The 15,000-nt window shown below is 50.3% G+C and overlaps 1 protein-coding gene across 1 annotated transcript in view; it reads right to left on the reverse strand.

The window, feature by feature from the left end:
• Positions 1-15,000, reverse strand: part of FKBP15 (FKBP prolyl isomerase family member 15) — a 16,428-nt gene that overhangs the window by 922 nt on the left and 506 nt on the right. The window contains exons 2-17 of the mRNA XM_083160478.1: positions 11,026-11,135; positions 10,775-10,856; positions 9,784-9,853; positions 9,551-9,625; positions 8,490-8,588; positions 7,687-7,836; positions 7,349-7,417; positions 6,138-6,281; positions 5,734-5,861; positions 5,498-5,545; positions 4,236-4,356; positions 2,803-2,902; positions 1,398-1,512; positions 890-1,002; positions 351-454; positions 7-270 (exon numbers count right to left, since the gene is read on the reverse strand). Of these exons, the coding sequence (XP_083016604.1) occupies positions 7-270; positions 351-454; positions 890-1,002; positions 1,398-1,512; positions 2,803-2,902; positions 4,236-4,356; positions 5,498-5,545; positions 5,734-5,861; positions 6,138-6,281; positions 7,349-7,417; positions 7,687-7,836; positions 8,490-8,588; positions 9,551-9,625; positions 9,784-9,853; positions 10,775-10,856; positions 11,026-11,135 (1,792 nt within the window). The remainder of the gene's footprint in view (positions 1-6; positions 271-350; positions 455-889; positions 1,003-1,397; positions 1,513-2,802; positions 2,903-4,235; positions 4,357-5,497; positions 5,546-5,733; positions 5,862-6,137; positions 6,282-7,348; positions 7,418-7,686; positions 7,837-8,489; positions 8,589-9,550; positions 9,626-9,783; positions 9,854-10,774; positions 10,857-11,025; positions 11,136-15,000) is intronic.

A 15,000-nucleotide genomic window follows, 5' to 3' on the forward strand; every position in this document is an offset into this window, starting at 1 on the left:
TGAGACAGAGAGAGACAGAGAGACAGAGACAGAGAGAGAGAGACAGAGAGAGACAGAGAGAGAGAGACAGAGAAAGAGACAGAGAGAGGGACAGAGAGAGCCTTCTCGGACAGTCCCAACACTTCCCCACTCCATTTGGTTTTCCTGAAGCCTGACCTGAACGATGCGCTGGATATTATTCATGATCATGGCGCTCTCCATGGTGATGGATGAGATTCCCGGGAGCAGATGCGACATCCCGGTGGCGTGCTCTTTCGGCAGACCATCAACCTGCCCGGACAGAGGACATGTGGGGACATTAGGGGTGAAAGGACAAGGAAGAGAGGGGGGGCAGGTGGGGAGCTTCATACTTTAGCCGCCAGGTTGTCGATCTTGTCAATGACTTTGCCGATGGCCATGCGGATCTCTGTGCTGTGCTGCCGGGCTTCCGTCATCAGGAAGGAGGTGACGTCGCCTGAGGCTTAGAAAGCAAAAACCATGTACGAATACTATACAGGAAGCCGTAAAGGCAGTTCTGGCTAATAAGCCCCAAGTGGGCAGGAGAACATTCTAACTACAGACTGTTCCTTCCTCACTAGTGCTCATCAGTGGATAAAGCACAGAATCAAAACACTGCCATGCGATTCGCTCTTCCCGGGTGTTGCCCCTTTAGCTAAACCTTAGGATCCATTTAAATTTTACTAGCTGAATCACCATAGTAATTTCTATGTAAGATTTGGGGGAGATGTATCGAGCCTTGGAGCGATTCTTCTGTCATTTCAAAGGCTGTGCTAGATAAATGACAGTTAGGAGCTGATTGGCTGCTGTGGGCAATGTCTCAGCTTTATCGCTCTCTCTGTCGAAGGCTTAATACAGCTGCCCCTTGTACATCCATAAATCCGCACTGTACCTTGGTAGGAAGCCGGTTGCTGCACAGGAGCGGGGTAGATGTGTCCTACAGGCTGCAGCTGGGTGGCAGAAGTGGGGTTCTGTGAGTACGTATACTGGAGTCCTGCGTATAGGCTGGAAGAGAAACGCACACAGTGGTCTTACCCTACGGCCAGCCGCCAACATTTATCTGATCCGGAACGCAAATACCGGCCTCCCCACTAACCGCGTCCAGGATAGATTAATCCTACGCACAGCCGCCAACATTTATCTGATCCGGAACGCAAATACCGGCCTCCCCACTAACCGCGTACAGGATAGATTAATCCTACGCACAGCCGCCAACATTTATCTGATCCGGAACGCAAATACCGGCCTCCCCACTAACCGCGTACAGGATAGATTAATCCTACGGCCAGCCGCCCACATTTATCAGTTCTACGCCCAGAATGCACCTACCGGCCTCTCCACTAACCGCGTCAAGGATAGATTATAATGATTAAATAGTAAAAAATTTCGGTATATGTTACCATACCTGGAAACCAGAAGCGGACCCCGAGGGAGGTGCCTGGGAGGGAATGGGACCCACAGGTAACAGGGCGGTTGAAGAGGTAAAATGCCCGGGTACCAGCGGTTGCTGTGGGACTGTAAATGACAAAAATAAAAAAATAAAAGAAGGACAAAAAGAGGACACCTTTAAGACACCAAAGATTCCCACCCAAAATCAAAATTGCATGGACCGGCTACTCCATCTGTCAGGTTACGTGTTGCTATAGATCAGGGGTGGCCAACCGGTCAGAGGTAAAGAGCCGAAAAATATCGGTAGTCAAGCTAAAGAGCCGACATCATGCGCGCGCCAAAGGCGCATGCGCCAAAAAAAAGGGGCGTAGTCTATTTTAACACCTTGGGTGGGTGCGATACAAATATGCCTCCAATACTGCAGTGCCATATATACATATGCCCCCAATAGTGCCAGATACACATATGTCCCCCACGGTGCCAGGTATGCACCACACGGTGCCGGGTATGCCCCCACAGTGCCAAAAAGCTGGTATGCCCCCACAGTGCCACAAACTGCTATGCCCCCACAGTGCCACAAACTGCTATGCCCCCACAGTGCCACAAACTGCTATGCCCCCACAGTGCCACAAACTGCTATGCCCCCACAGTGCAAATTCCCCAGCAGCAGCACTCACCGTTGTTGCTGCTGCTGCCAGGCGGGGAGAGGACAGTCTGGTGTCCCCCTGCAGTCCTCCTGTCATGTCACCGATGGGAGGAGAGCACAGCACACCGCGCGTCTCCTTCCCCCTCACTTCCCTGTGACTGGGCCTCCCACCAATCAAAGCTCACTGGCCGGCTCCTGATTGGCTGCTGGCCCGCAAGCTCTGATTGGTAGACGGCCCAGTCACAAGGATGCACAGTAAGGGTAGGAGAGATGCGCAATGTGCGCTCTCCTCCCCTCAGAAGGAGAAGGGATTCAGGGAACCGGCAGCAGGGGGACTGGGACAGACGGTGGGCGGCGGGCAGCAGTGGGAGCAGGAGCCACACTTTACAAGGGGAAGAGCCGCATGAGGCTCAAGAGCCACAGGTTGGCCACCACTGCTATAGAGAATGCATTTGATTCTATTGGAAAACTGTTGTTGATCTCAACGGAGGACACACTGAATAATTATAATGCAGTTCAAGTGATTTGTATTGCAACAGCGCCACCTGGTGACAAAATCTTAAGCTAATATTTGAAATAACCAATGGATAGGGGGGGTACATGAGCAGCAACAGGTGCAAATGGCCATTATCTAGAGTACATGAGCAGTCATAGGCACACTCACAAGTAGGAGGCATGACAGCAGTATCGATGGCACACACACAAAATACCGAGCTGCAGCGCTCCGTGTGCCAATGATATATACAGGTTAGAAATAATGACTACTTTACCTGGAGCAGGTATGTGGCCTGTGACTGGCATATGGCTGATCTGTGGGGTGGGGCGAACAGGTGTCGGAGCAGCCGGATGTGGGGAGGTTCTCTGTGGATCCTACAATAACAATAATAATATGTATATATATTTTATTATTATTTATTTTCAGTCTCTTATATAGCGCAAGCATATTCCGTTGCTCTTTACAATTGGAATCAACATTGACAAGAGAAACCGGGAGATTACAGTCATTTGTCAGAATGTAACGTGTGATTGCTGTAACGGTTGTAGTATGGGGTATACTCAGAGGCCACATCCTATAACTGTTGGGCGATGAGCAACAGAGGACAAAAAGCTGAAATGGCAAAGCATAGTACAGTCACATGCGCAGAGATTCAAGAAATCTGCAAAAGATATTGTAGGATATTTAGGTGACTGCAAACCATTCGCTCTGTAACACACGCCCCTATGTAAATCAGTGGTGTAAAACAGGTGTACCTAGCCTGGCAGGGAGGAGAACGCAGGGTTCTAGCTAGTAGCCTGATTATACCACTAGGACAGGATGGAAGCCGCTTGTCTCCATCCCAACTGCAGAAACATGCACAGACCCTTTTTACTTACTGTATTATGGATACAAGGATGGGCTCACAAGCGTGTACAAGCCACTACAAAGATGAAAGGGGACGTATGGGGGAGGAGTAGTCCCACCATTGCCTTCAGGGGATCAGGAAGCCTTAGTGGAATTAATGCTAATCCCAGGCGAGAGGGTGTGGGGAGACACGGGATTAATGCCGCTGCACCCCAGCGGCAGGGAGCAGAGGCTGGTATCTTCCCCGCCCATCTCCTGTCTGCCACACGGTGGCGTCCATATTGTAGACACTTTGTAGATGGCTTAAGGGACAAACTGTGTCCAATGAAACACATATGAGATGCCTTTGTGGGAGTGGCCCTCCTGTTAGAACATGAACTTTATAAGCCTGACGAGCATTAAATACCCCCCAGCATGTTAACATAACAAAAAAAAAACAACTTTTACTTTGAACCAAGTTTGACGGCATTTTTCTGCCCCCAGACCGCGCTGCTGCCTACTCTTAATGTGTGCCCATGTTTGGTGGGGACGCCCCAAACCGGTATCCCAGTGACTGGGTGAGTGTCAGAACGCTGGGACAATGTCTTTACGTTTAACTACAGCCAAAACTGTTGCAATCAGCTTTGGGAGGAGGCGTCAGACTAGAAGTGCCGGCACCTGGCACGGCTGCCCAACTGCAGAGGTGGACCCAGGTCGGCGCTGATAGACCACCCAGTATCACCAGTTCGGCACCGGGCACGGCTGGACCTGGATCTAAGCATGTGCTAGAGTACAGAGGCTATTATTTAGCGGAGTATTTATAGCCTTATATATATCATTATAGACAGAGGCTTGTCAGGCTCGTTACTGCAACCACCTCACCTCAATCTCTGAGTCGCTGGAATCCGGCTGTGGCGTGGAACTACCAGAGAGAAATGGCAGCATAGGCTGACCCATCTTCGCCATCCTGTGGATCAGTTTTGCTTTAGCCACATCAGGGATTCTGGGGAAAGAGAATACCCGGTCAGCAATTATACTCAGTGGTCCAATCCCCCCAGGAAGCTGCCACCGGTGCCTCCAATCCCTCCCAGCCAGCCGCTGCCGCCTCCAATCCCTCCCAGCCAGCCGCTGCCGCCTCCAATCCCTCCCAGCCAGCCGCTGCCGCCTTCAATCCCTCCCAGCCAGCCGCTGCCGCCTTTAATCCCTCCCAGCCAGCCGCTGCCGCCTCCAATCCCTCCCAGCCAGCCGCTGCCGCCTCCAATCCCTCCCAGCCAGCCGCTGCCGCCTCCAATCGCTCCCAGCCAGCCGCTGCCGCCTTCAATCCCTCCCAGCCAGCCGCTGCCGCCTTCAATCCCTCCCAGCCAGCCGCTGCCGCCTCCAATCCCTCCCAGCCAGCCGCTGCCACCTTCAATCCCTCCCAGCCAGCCGCTGCCGCCTTCAATCCCTCCCAGCCAGCCGCTGCCGCCTCCAATCCCTCCCAGCCAGCCGCTGCCGCCTCCAATCCCTCCCAGCCAGCCGCCTCCAATCCCTCCCAGCCAGCCGCTGCCGCCTCCAATCCCTCCCAGCCAGCCGCTGCCACCTCTAATCCCTCCCAGCCAGCCGCTGCCGCCTCCAATCCCTCCCAGCCTGCCGCAGTCACTGCCTTCCATCCCTCCCAGCCAGCTGCTGCCACCTCCAATCCCTCCCAGCCAGCCGCTGCCTCCTCCAACCCCCCCCCCCAGGTAGCCGCCACCACCGCCTCCAATCCCTCCCATGCAGCAGCCCCTGCCTCCTCCAGCCCTCCCCCCAAAGCAGCTGCCACCACCGCCTCCAATCCCTCCCAGCCAGCCGCCTCCAATCCCTCCCAGCCAGCCGCCTCCAATCCCTCCCAGCCAGCCACTGCCACCTCCAATCCCTCCCAGCCAGCCACTGCCACCTCCAATCCCTCCCAGCCAGCCACTGCCACCTCCAATCCCTCCCAGCCAGCCACTGCCACCTCCAACCCCCCCCAAGCATTGCCGCTGCCTCCAATCCGACCCAAACCACGACCACCGGCATCAGATCCTCCCAGGCACTAACCAGCTCTACAACGTAGACATCACAATGAACACATATAAATGTATTACACCAGCTACAAGGAACAGTGCAGACCAGTAGGACTTACTGCTAGCTGCTCGCTGATGGAGTTAGACTTGGCCCGGACAGCTGGTTCCCTGGAGAAGAGAAGGATGCAGGAGATCATAGACACCGGTCACTGTATTGTCTACATAAAGCTCTTTATTATAATTCTACACATCAGAAATCTGCAGCCAGTGACTGTCCCTAGTGGTGAGGTGGAAACATTACACCATACAGACGGTATAGGACATACAGAATAGCCCCTCAGGGCAGTAGGACGTACCCAGGTTTTGGTGGCACAGATGTAGGCGGCTGGGGAAGCATGTCCGCGGGGATACCATCGGTAATAGACACTGGTGAATCCCGGGACCCAATGCTGTGTCTGTCTCCTCCCAGATCCTTCTGTTTCATCTGCGGAGAGGAGAATCCAATGTTATTTGCCATATACCAGAGACTGCCCTCCACTGGCGGAAAAGTAGAATTACCATCTACAGTAACTACAAACGTGCAATTTATATATTCAGGACAGAGTCATATATGGGTCCGCAACCTAGAGCTAGTGAGGTTACTGAGGCATGAGGCACATGGTGAGATACCAATAATACCGGCTACAGATTAACAACATTCATTACAGACAAAAGCATTATACATAAGAGGATACAGTAACCAGAGTAAACAGGTACTCACGCGTTTCACTTCAACCTCAAACAGCAGGGTGGCGTTTGATGGGATCCGACCGGAAAATCCCTGAGAACCGTATGCAAGAGCTGGTGGGATCACCAAAAACCTCTTCCCGCCTTTCTTCATTCCCAACATCCCATCTTCCCAGCCCTAGCCAGATAAAAGGTAAAACGCGTGAATAGAGAGGGAGATTTCCCTCAGACAGCGAGTTTGCTAGAACACTACAAGCTCCTCATCCTCATTCTGTCCTAAAGGTGGTTACCATGGGTCTTCAAACTGTGGCCCTCCAGATGTTGTGAAACTACAAATCCTAGCATGCCTTGCCACAGTTTTAACACTCCCTTATAGCAAAACTGTGGCAAGGCATGCTGGGATTTGTAGTTTTACAACATCTGGAGGGCCACAGTTTGAAGACCCATGGTGATAACGAAGAGCTTGAGCCTGTTCCCCAATATAAGTTAACTTTCAGACTCCCCGTGAGCCTGGATTGCAGTGTATGCAATTAGCGAGCAGTGCAGGAATGGGACCTAGGTTAGACTTCACAGAAGGTCTGAGCTGGGAGAGACGCATCTCATCTTATTTTAAAATGAGTTAGCATGGTGCAGTTTAGTGGCAAAACGCGTTTCCAGACTGCCGACATGAAAACAGACAACATGACGAGGTCAACATAGGTTTAAAAATGTTTTTTATTTTTTTAGTTAGCTAGTTATTACTTCTCCATCCATGTCGGCATAAAGGGAGAATAGTGCGTTAAGCGTAGCCGGGCACCAAACCCGAAGCATGGCGAACAAAGCGAGCCATGCAAGAGTGTGTGTTACACTAATTGTCGACATTGACATGAAAAATATAAAAAAAAAAAAAAGGGGGAAAAAAAAAAAACTCATGTCAACATTTTCATGTGTCCACCTTTGCTGTCGACCTTTTGATCATGTCAATCTTTTGGGGTCGGCCTACTCTGACTGTCTATCTAAACGTGTTCGATCTAATAATCCACACCCCAGTGACTGCAAGGTCCATGTGGGGACCCTTAAGAGATCTCAGTGGAAATTGAGGAACAGCAGAAAAAAAAAAAATCTAATGACAACAAGGTGAAGCCTGATATCTCCCTTCCTCCGACAGTGCGGATCCGCAGTAACCCCGATATAAAAGCATCATTCCACACTCCTACACCTCTACATAGACCATACAGAGCCAGGTCTCAGATGATTGGGTTTTACCTTTATTACTTTCCCGGAGCCCAGCTTTAGGCGCAGGAATTTGTCCTTCTGCAAGTTGGAGTCGAACATCTGCAATACAAGGAGACAGCGGGAAACGGCAGCGATTATACGGGACGCCGGGAGGAGCAGAAACACCCCTGTAGCTGACACAGGTGTCATACCCAATACATTCAGGGTTAATAACTGATGGAACACAATACGTATGCAATGGTTCCTATTGCTGCATTGCTCCAATCTGGCCCAAGGTCGCCGCGATACCCCAATCAGCGCACTTGGGTCAGTTAAGCTAGCGACGGAGAAAGTTATAGATCGCCATAAGCCTGAAACGCATCGGGTACCTGGCCAACTCCGTGGTTCTGAAATAACCACCCTGTGTATGCCACTTCTAACAGGTCACCGGCGTCGGCTGCCTGCCCGTCCCCGGGGATCATGTCTTGGGCGAGAACGGTGTCCAGAGAGGGGGCGGAGTTACACTTGGCGATGCAGACCTGTTGGGGGAGAGAGACAAGACGGAATCACGTAGGAGCAGATATAATGACTAGATCAATGGATTATTACACCTATATACACACAGAATATAACAGAACAGCATATTTAGGCCTTCAGGTTTGGCTAACTGACTTTCCAAGCCTACAAGGTGCCTGACACAGCTTCTGGGGGGGGGGGGGGGGGGTTGAGCTTTCAGCTGTGCAGTGCCAGAGGCCCCTCCCCCACTCTAGCTCAGCAGTGCCAGAGGCCCCTCCCCCACTCTAGAGTCCTTCAAAACAGACCTGCTCACGCATTTCACTAAAGTTCCTTTAATCCCTAAGCAATTGCAACCCAAATGCCCAGTTCCGTTTCCTGTTACCCTTATTGTGTAGCTAGTTCTTTTCATAGTAAACGTGAAACCCGTTGACGCCTACTGGGAGAGAAGTGCGCCATAAATCATATCATTACACAAATCGCTCCTGTGTCCCACGGGAAGGACTGTACCCAAGGGCGTAACTAACAGGTGCAAGAGGTGCAGCTGCTAAGGGGCCCATCTTTTTTTGTACAAGCAATATGTTCTACATACATTTATCACCATCAGTTGCTAAATAGGGGGCCCTTACAAACATTTGCTATGGGGCCTATGAATATCTAGTTACGCCCCTAACTGTACCTGCTTACTGAAGTCCACAGCTGCGGCCTCCGTCTCGAACATAACGGACCAGCTCTGTCTCTGGTCGTCGTAGAAGGCGGCATAGTTATTGAGCTGCACCTGTAGTGACCAGAAGACAAAAGTTCACATCAAACTGGGTGTCTCCTTATCACCCGCCTCTCAAAATGCCAGCAGCCATGTTATTGGCCAGCACCTCCCATGCGGGGAACAGGACGAACCACAAAACATTTGCAGTGAGGATGGGCTCAGTGTTGCTTTGTGTCCTGCTACATAGAGCGTAGGACCCTCACCATTGGCTGCATACACTGCACAGGAGAATAGCGTCCTGAGGGGAGACAACATTCCCAAGGGTCCTGCGACCCCCCATAGGACTACAGAAACATATGGGCCTAGCACTCAGCACATCCAAATACTATTGAGAAAAATACCTTCAAAAGAAGAAAATGAATCTAAAAGGACTTAATCTTGTTCACCAAAACCGCTGTTAAATATACTGTACAGAGGACGTCCCCTACACCCAGCGTCTATACGCCACACATGGCGAGACAGACGCGCCAGCGACGCAAATAAGGAAAACAGCAGATCAGGTAAATCGCTCATTACTAAAGATGCCAAATTGCCAGCCCATCACATTCCTGGTAGCGCCCTGTGAACATCAGTATTGTGTGGGGATCAGGCCAAGTGGTGGCGGGGGGGGGAGCCGGTGCCGCCGGTGCTGCTTGGTCTATGTAGATTCAATGAAGCCTGCACCTGCCGCACGGATTCTGCTGAACATAACCCTTCAAAAATGGCTGCTGCCTTGGAGAATACTGATGGTATAGGTCCTACTGGACCTCTAGAGTCTGTCAGATTAAAGCAGCGCATATAGAATTATCCGGAAGTGCTGGATTCCAGGAACAGCAGCGCGTCTCTAACAATGAAAACCCTGGCAACGAGCATGTAACCCTGGCAACGAGCATGTAGGTAAAAAATTATAATTAATATGGGGGGGGGGGGGGGAAAGAGTACCAGAAACTTTTTATAACAGTGCACAGTACCTGACGTTATAGCTCTGTACTTACCGTGAACACAAACGCAGGGTGTATCCGGGCAGCGGTGATCGGCTGCTTCTGACTGATGTACAGAAGGATCCTGTACTGGATTGTAAAGGAAAAAAGACAGTTGTCAGTCAGTGACTGGCGCAGCAACATTACAGGCGCAACACAGCAGGGGACCAGCGCGACACGACCCAGCGCATACATATTCAGAACATGCTAGACACAGGTAATATAAAGCAACCCTGCAGACCACTCACCTCTTTAGTAGTGTTATTACCCAGCACAGCTGCCCCAAATTTGCCCTGCTTCACGTACTGCCCGCTCACACTGCACAAAAGAGAATAAGGGGAGAGTTTAACATACAAAAGGAGATATAATCGGACAATGGACCTTATTGTGGTCCACACGCAACACCCATGAAATGCAGGGAGTTCCCATGGGCTCTGTCCACCGCCACCGCCCCGCACCCGCACTGCTATAAGGATGGCGAACCGTCATACAGGCCTCATCTGCACACAGGGTGAAAACAGGCAATACAGTATACTGGGAACCAGTGACATCACCTAAACAGGAAGTGCCTCAGTGACATCATGGATACCTCCTAAAATATATGGTGCATTCAGTTATTAGTTCAGCAGATAACACGTCCGCTGCAGTTCTAAAGCTGCCCATACACTAACGCGATCTGATACTTTTCTACACGATTTCGACGCACCGGGCCGATAAATCGCCTGAAAAGTGTAAAATTGTACGTCGTTTTCTTACGATTCCGATCTGATGCGTCTTAAGTCGTATCCACAGACTAACACTGCTGCAGTAAGGATTTATCGTACACGGGTCAGTGAATGGGATTGCATGCAAAATGACCGCACATCATGTATCGATCGAGTACATGAATGGCAAGGCTGAAATCTCAGCTGTGTAATTGCTGGGGGATCTTTATTATAATCACAGGGTGACATCACGACTGGGGAGAGAGAGCGGATGGCAGTAAAGAGCTCAGACGGGGTTCCTCCTGCACTGGGAGTACCAATGTCTGTACCTTCTACCACCTGATATTGCAGAGGACGCATGGCTGACATCACAGAAGATACTAGGTCAGACGGGGTTCCTCCTGCACTGGGAGTACCAATGTCTGTACCTTCTACCACCTGATATTGCAGATGACGCATGGCTGACATCACAGAAGATACTAGGTCAGCCGGTGCACTGGAAGGAAGACGCAGCACATTAATACACAGAACTTACTATTTATAGGCATGGACCGCTGTGGCGAAGAGCACGGAGGGCGCAGGGCCAGCTGCTCCGGTGGGCTTTGGGGATTTAGTACCTGGCGAAGGAATAAACAAATGTCAGGACGTTCCGGACATCAGTCGTGGAAACCAGCACAGTCGCCTCCCTTCCTGCGGCCCCCCACCAGTCTACACAATGGCTTGAAAGGCTTCGTGCCTCCAGTGTTTAGGGGTTCCCAGCACGAGTGAGGAGACGCAGATTCTCACCAGCGGACGTGGGGCCCTTCTTCGGCTGCTTGGGAGCCGTGTATTGGAAGGACTCGTTCCCGGGAGCAGAAACAGTCTGGTCCAGGCCGAACAGAGAGGCCAGCTTCGCCCTGTGTGGGGGGACGAGAGCCTAATATTACACTGCAAATCCATGTGACATAAAGAAGAAATAAAACCTTCCTGAGATGAAACAGCGCCCCCTGGTGGTAGCATTAACATGAAATCTAATAGAAAGCTGATTATGGACAAGCTAAAAAGACCTGAAGCAAGTGCACATTATTGCTTTCAAAATAGAATTAAGACACAGGGGATTTTTTATCGGTTGCTATGGGTTACAGCACCTCCTTGCTATTAACACCAAGTAATTAAACAATACACCTTATAGCCATAAAATCAGCAGCGCACAGCCATTGGTTCCTAAACCCAAGATGGCAAGAAGCCTATACACACAGTCCTCTCCATTCATCACACAAGGATCAGCAGCAGTTGGCATCGTGGCACCATCCCCCCCCCCCCCCCCCCAATCGATGGGGCACACTGACCCGTGGTTCTCCTGCCAGAGGTAGTCTCTCCTCCATGGCTGGGACATGCTGCCTGGGTGGTTATGCAGGGTCTATAATATTCCTCAGTTCCCCTGCGACGCACAGCGGTTACGTAGCCCAACAAGCGTGCTTGGTATCTGTCACCTCCCTGCTACAAACCAGCAGAACGCTTCCGAGCAGACACCCGGGTCCTTAGCCCGGCAGGGAGAGAGCAGCCTGCGATGGGATCAGGGTGGCTGCATGGCAAAGCTTGGATAATTGCATTAACGCAAATCATCTGACACTGGTTTAAGAGCCCTAACTAGGGGGCCGGCCACTCACTTCCTCAGTCCTGTCCTCAGTGCAGACAGACGCGACCTCCCCTTCATAGGGTCAATTCATGATATGATGCAATATATATATATATCTCTTCAGGAATATACGAAGATTATGTCCCAAACTGGAGCCTGTAGGCTGAACTGCCATTAACCTTTCAGTGCCAACAACTCAGAGAGATGTTCCAAATATCCGCTAAAAATGCCAGCATCACTCCCATTTGTTATATAAATTCAAATAAGTTTAAAAAAAAATGTACGATATTTCCAATACAAGGTAAACATTAAGGTCATTATGATGAATAAATAGGTTTGGTTGCCAATTTTCACACCTATTTTTGACAAATTCACTTGGCACCCAAAGGGTTAATAAAACACCATAGTTCGCATCGATCTCATGACATAAGAGTCACAACATAAATTTCTTATGCAGCAGGGTCATATGCTGCTAATGGCTTATTAACGCCACAGCGACTGAGAGTCAATGTATCTTTATCATCATGGCCAGCCAGTCATATCATGGCAGGCTTTGGAGGCCACCTGTGATTGGCTGAGTGGGGGGCAGTTTGCTCCGCCCACTACAATCTACTTTATTATTTTATTTTTATTTCCTGTGCAGTAAAAGACGATCTGGTCTGGATTCCCCTTTACCATTAGCAATGACAACAGTTTGATCTGTGCATCTACTGAAGCAGGTGTACTATAGCTCAGAGACAAGGTTGACAATCAAAATGTCGACACTGAACTGTTGGCATGGTAGGTTGACAAAAAAAAAATTTGACATTTAAAAGTCCATAAAACTGGTGACAATCCTGAACAACTCAATATGACCTTCGCATGTGTCGATGATGGTCATGTAGACCTTTATTAATGTCGACTTAGAAATGGTCTGTGGGCCATCCGGATCCCTACTGACGCTGCAGAGTAGGGGCCAGTGACGTGTAGTGACCCCTGGGTTAGGGGGCTCTTACATAGTATAATCTGGGAAAGGGGAACGGGCAGAATAATAAGGGTTCTGTACACGAGTACAAGGTCATGAGGACCCGAGCTGTAAAACACACAAAGTACACAACTCACTGCTGGGAGATAAATACTGTGGAAGAACAGGACAATGACTTTCTGTCTATGCAGATGTGGAAGTTTCCTGCTCTGGTCCCAGCTTCTGCTTTCCACTTCTCCGATGCATTCATGCCGGCTCCTTCCGGGTAATAATCTCAATTCAGTGAGTATTTTCCCCCACACGCCAACAGGATGTACGGAACCTCGCCATAGAACACTGACAGGGCCGGTTCTGCAGGGAGCAGCCCAAAATATCACAGCGCCACTAGAAGTGACATCGCCACCCTGACGTTAGTAGTTATAGTTCCACTTAATCCTGAACCACAGCGCCGTCTTAGAAAGCTGCCCCCCCGGACAGCGGGTACTCCCGATCAGTAGGGGGGCCCGCTCAGTAGGGTCAGATTTATCGGCAGCGAGTTGTACACAGATAGGGCCAGATGTATCAAGCTTCAAAAAGTGATAAAGTGGAGAGTGATATACAAGCAGACAATCAGCTCCTACCTGTTATTTTTCAAACCCAGCCTATGACATGGCATGTAGGAGCTGATTGGCTGGCTGTTTATCACTCTCCATTTTATCACTTTTGAAGCTTGATACATCTGGCCCATACTGCGCCGCAGGGGTTCGATATGCGGGCAAGGTTATTTTTACAGACGTTGCTGAATTATTACAGGATGAGTATCCCGTATCCAAACTGCTTAGTACCAGAAGCATTGTGGATAACGGATTATTCTGTATTTCGGATTATTTTGGTAACTATGGTTTTCAAAATAATTTGGATAACGGATATCAGGATAAGGGAAACGCAACCTGTATTAGTTTTTGGAGCATGTTCAATTTTCAAACAAATCTATATTTATAATTGGAGCGTGCAATCTCCAGGTTTCCCCCAGTATGGGGCATTAATGCTGCACCAACCTTTTAAGCCAGTGTTCGGTCCTCATTAACCCAGCAGGTGCACAGGTGTACTATTTACTCACAGACACATTTTATAAGGTCCGCAGGTGGAGTTAATGATTTCACTTGTGATTCTGTGAGAGGTACTTGTTTCCTAGCACGGCGCCCATCGCATCGCATACCATAAGCCATACGATGGTATGCGATGTTACGCAATGGCAGCCAATGTTATACAATTTTAAGTCGTATACCATCGCATTGTATGCCATTGTATATACAATAGATAGTGTGGCGAGCGCAGCGAGCCCGAAGCGTGGCGAGCGCACGCGGAATACATGTAAAGTAATACGCGTCCGCTCGCCTCGCTGCGCTCGCCACATTATATAAAATCAACTCCATGCCGACGTGGATAGTGGGGGTATGAAAAGGTCGGAGGACGCGTACCACCGCTCGCCACGTTTCGGGTTGGCGTTAATAGTGGGGGTGGCGTGGGGGTGCATTTAACATTGTAAGCACCCATTAGGGTGCTTATACAATTAAAAATAATATGGGGGGGGGACATTTACCATTGAAAAAAACCATTAGGGTGCTTATACAATTTAAAATCTCATCGCATCGCATGCGGGTATATGGCATGCGATGCCATACGACTGAATATTGTGGGCGCCGTGCTGGGAAATAAGTACCCTGTGAGGAGACCTGCAAAACATGCACTGCGTGGGGTAATGAGGACCGAGTTCCCTGACCACTGTTTTAAGCGCTCAACTTCTTGGGCAAAGATGCACAAGGACAGAGGTGGGGTGATCACAGGGGCATGTAAATGGTAATGTACCTGCAGGCCACAGTCCTCACTAATACACCCCCTAATGTGCTACTGCAAAATCAATCTGTGCCCAACACAAGGCAATATCGGTTCCCACACCTGGTAGCAATGCATATGGAGGAGGGGGACCTGCCCTTACTGGCAGTCGGGGAGGGGCTCCGCACTTATGGACAGGGGGGAATGGGACCTGCTCTTACTGACAGGGGAGGAGGGGGGGCGCAGGGCACCTGCTCTTACTGACAGGGGAACCAGCTCTTACTGACAGGGGGGCCAGGGGACCTGCTCTTACTGACAGGGGGGCCAGGGGACCTGCTCTTACTGACAGGGGGGCCAGGGGACC

Source organism: Crinia signifera, chromosome 9 (genome assembly GCF_055691185.1).
Source record: "Crinia signifera chromosome 9, ASM5569118v1, whole genome shotgun sequence".
Taxonomy (NCBI): Eukaryota; Metazoa; Chordata; class Amphibia; order Anura; family Myobatrachidae; genus Crinia; species Crinia signifera.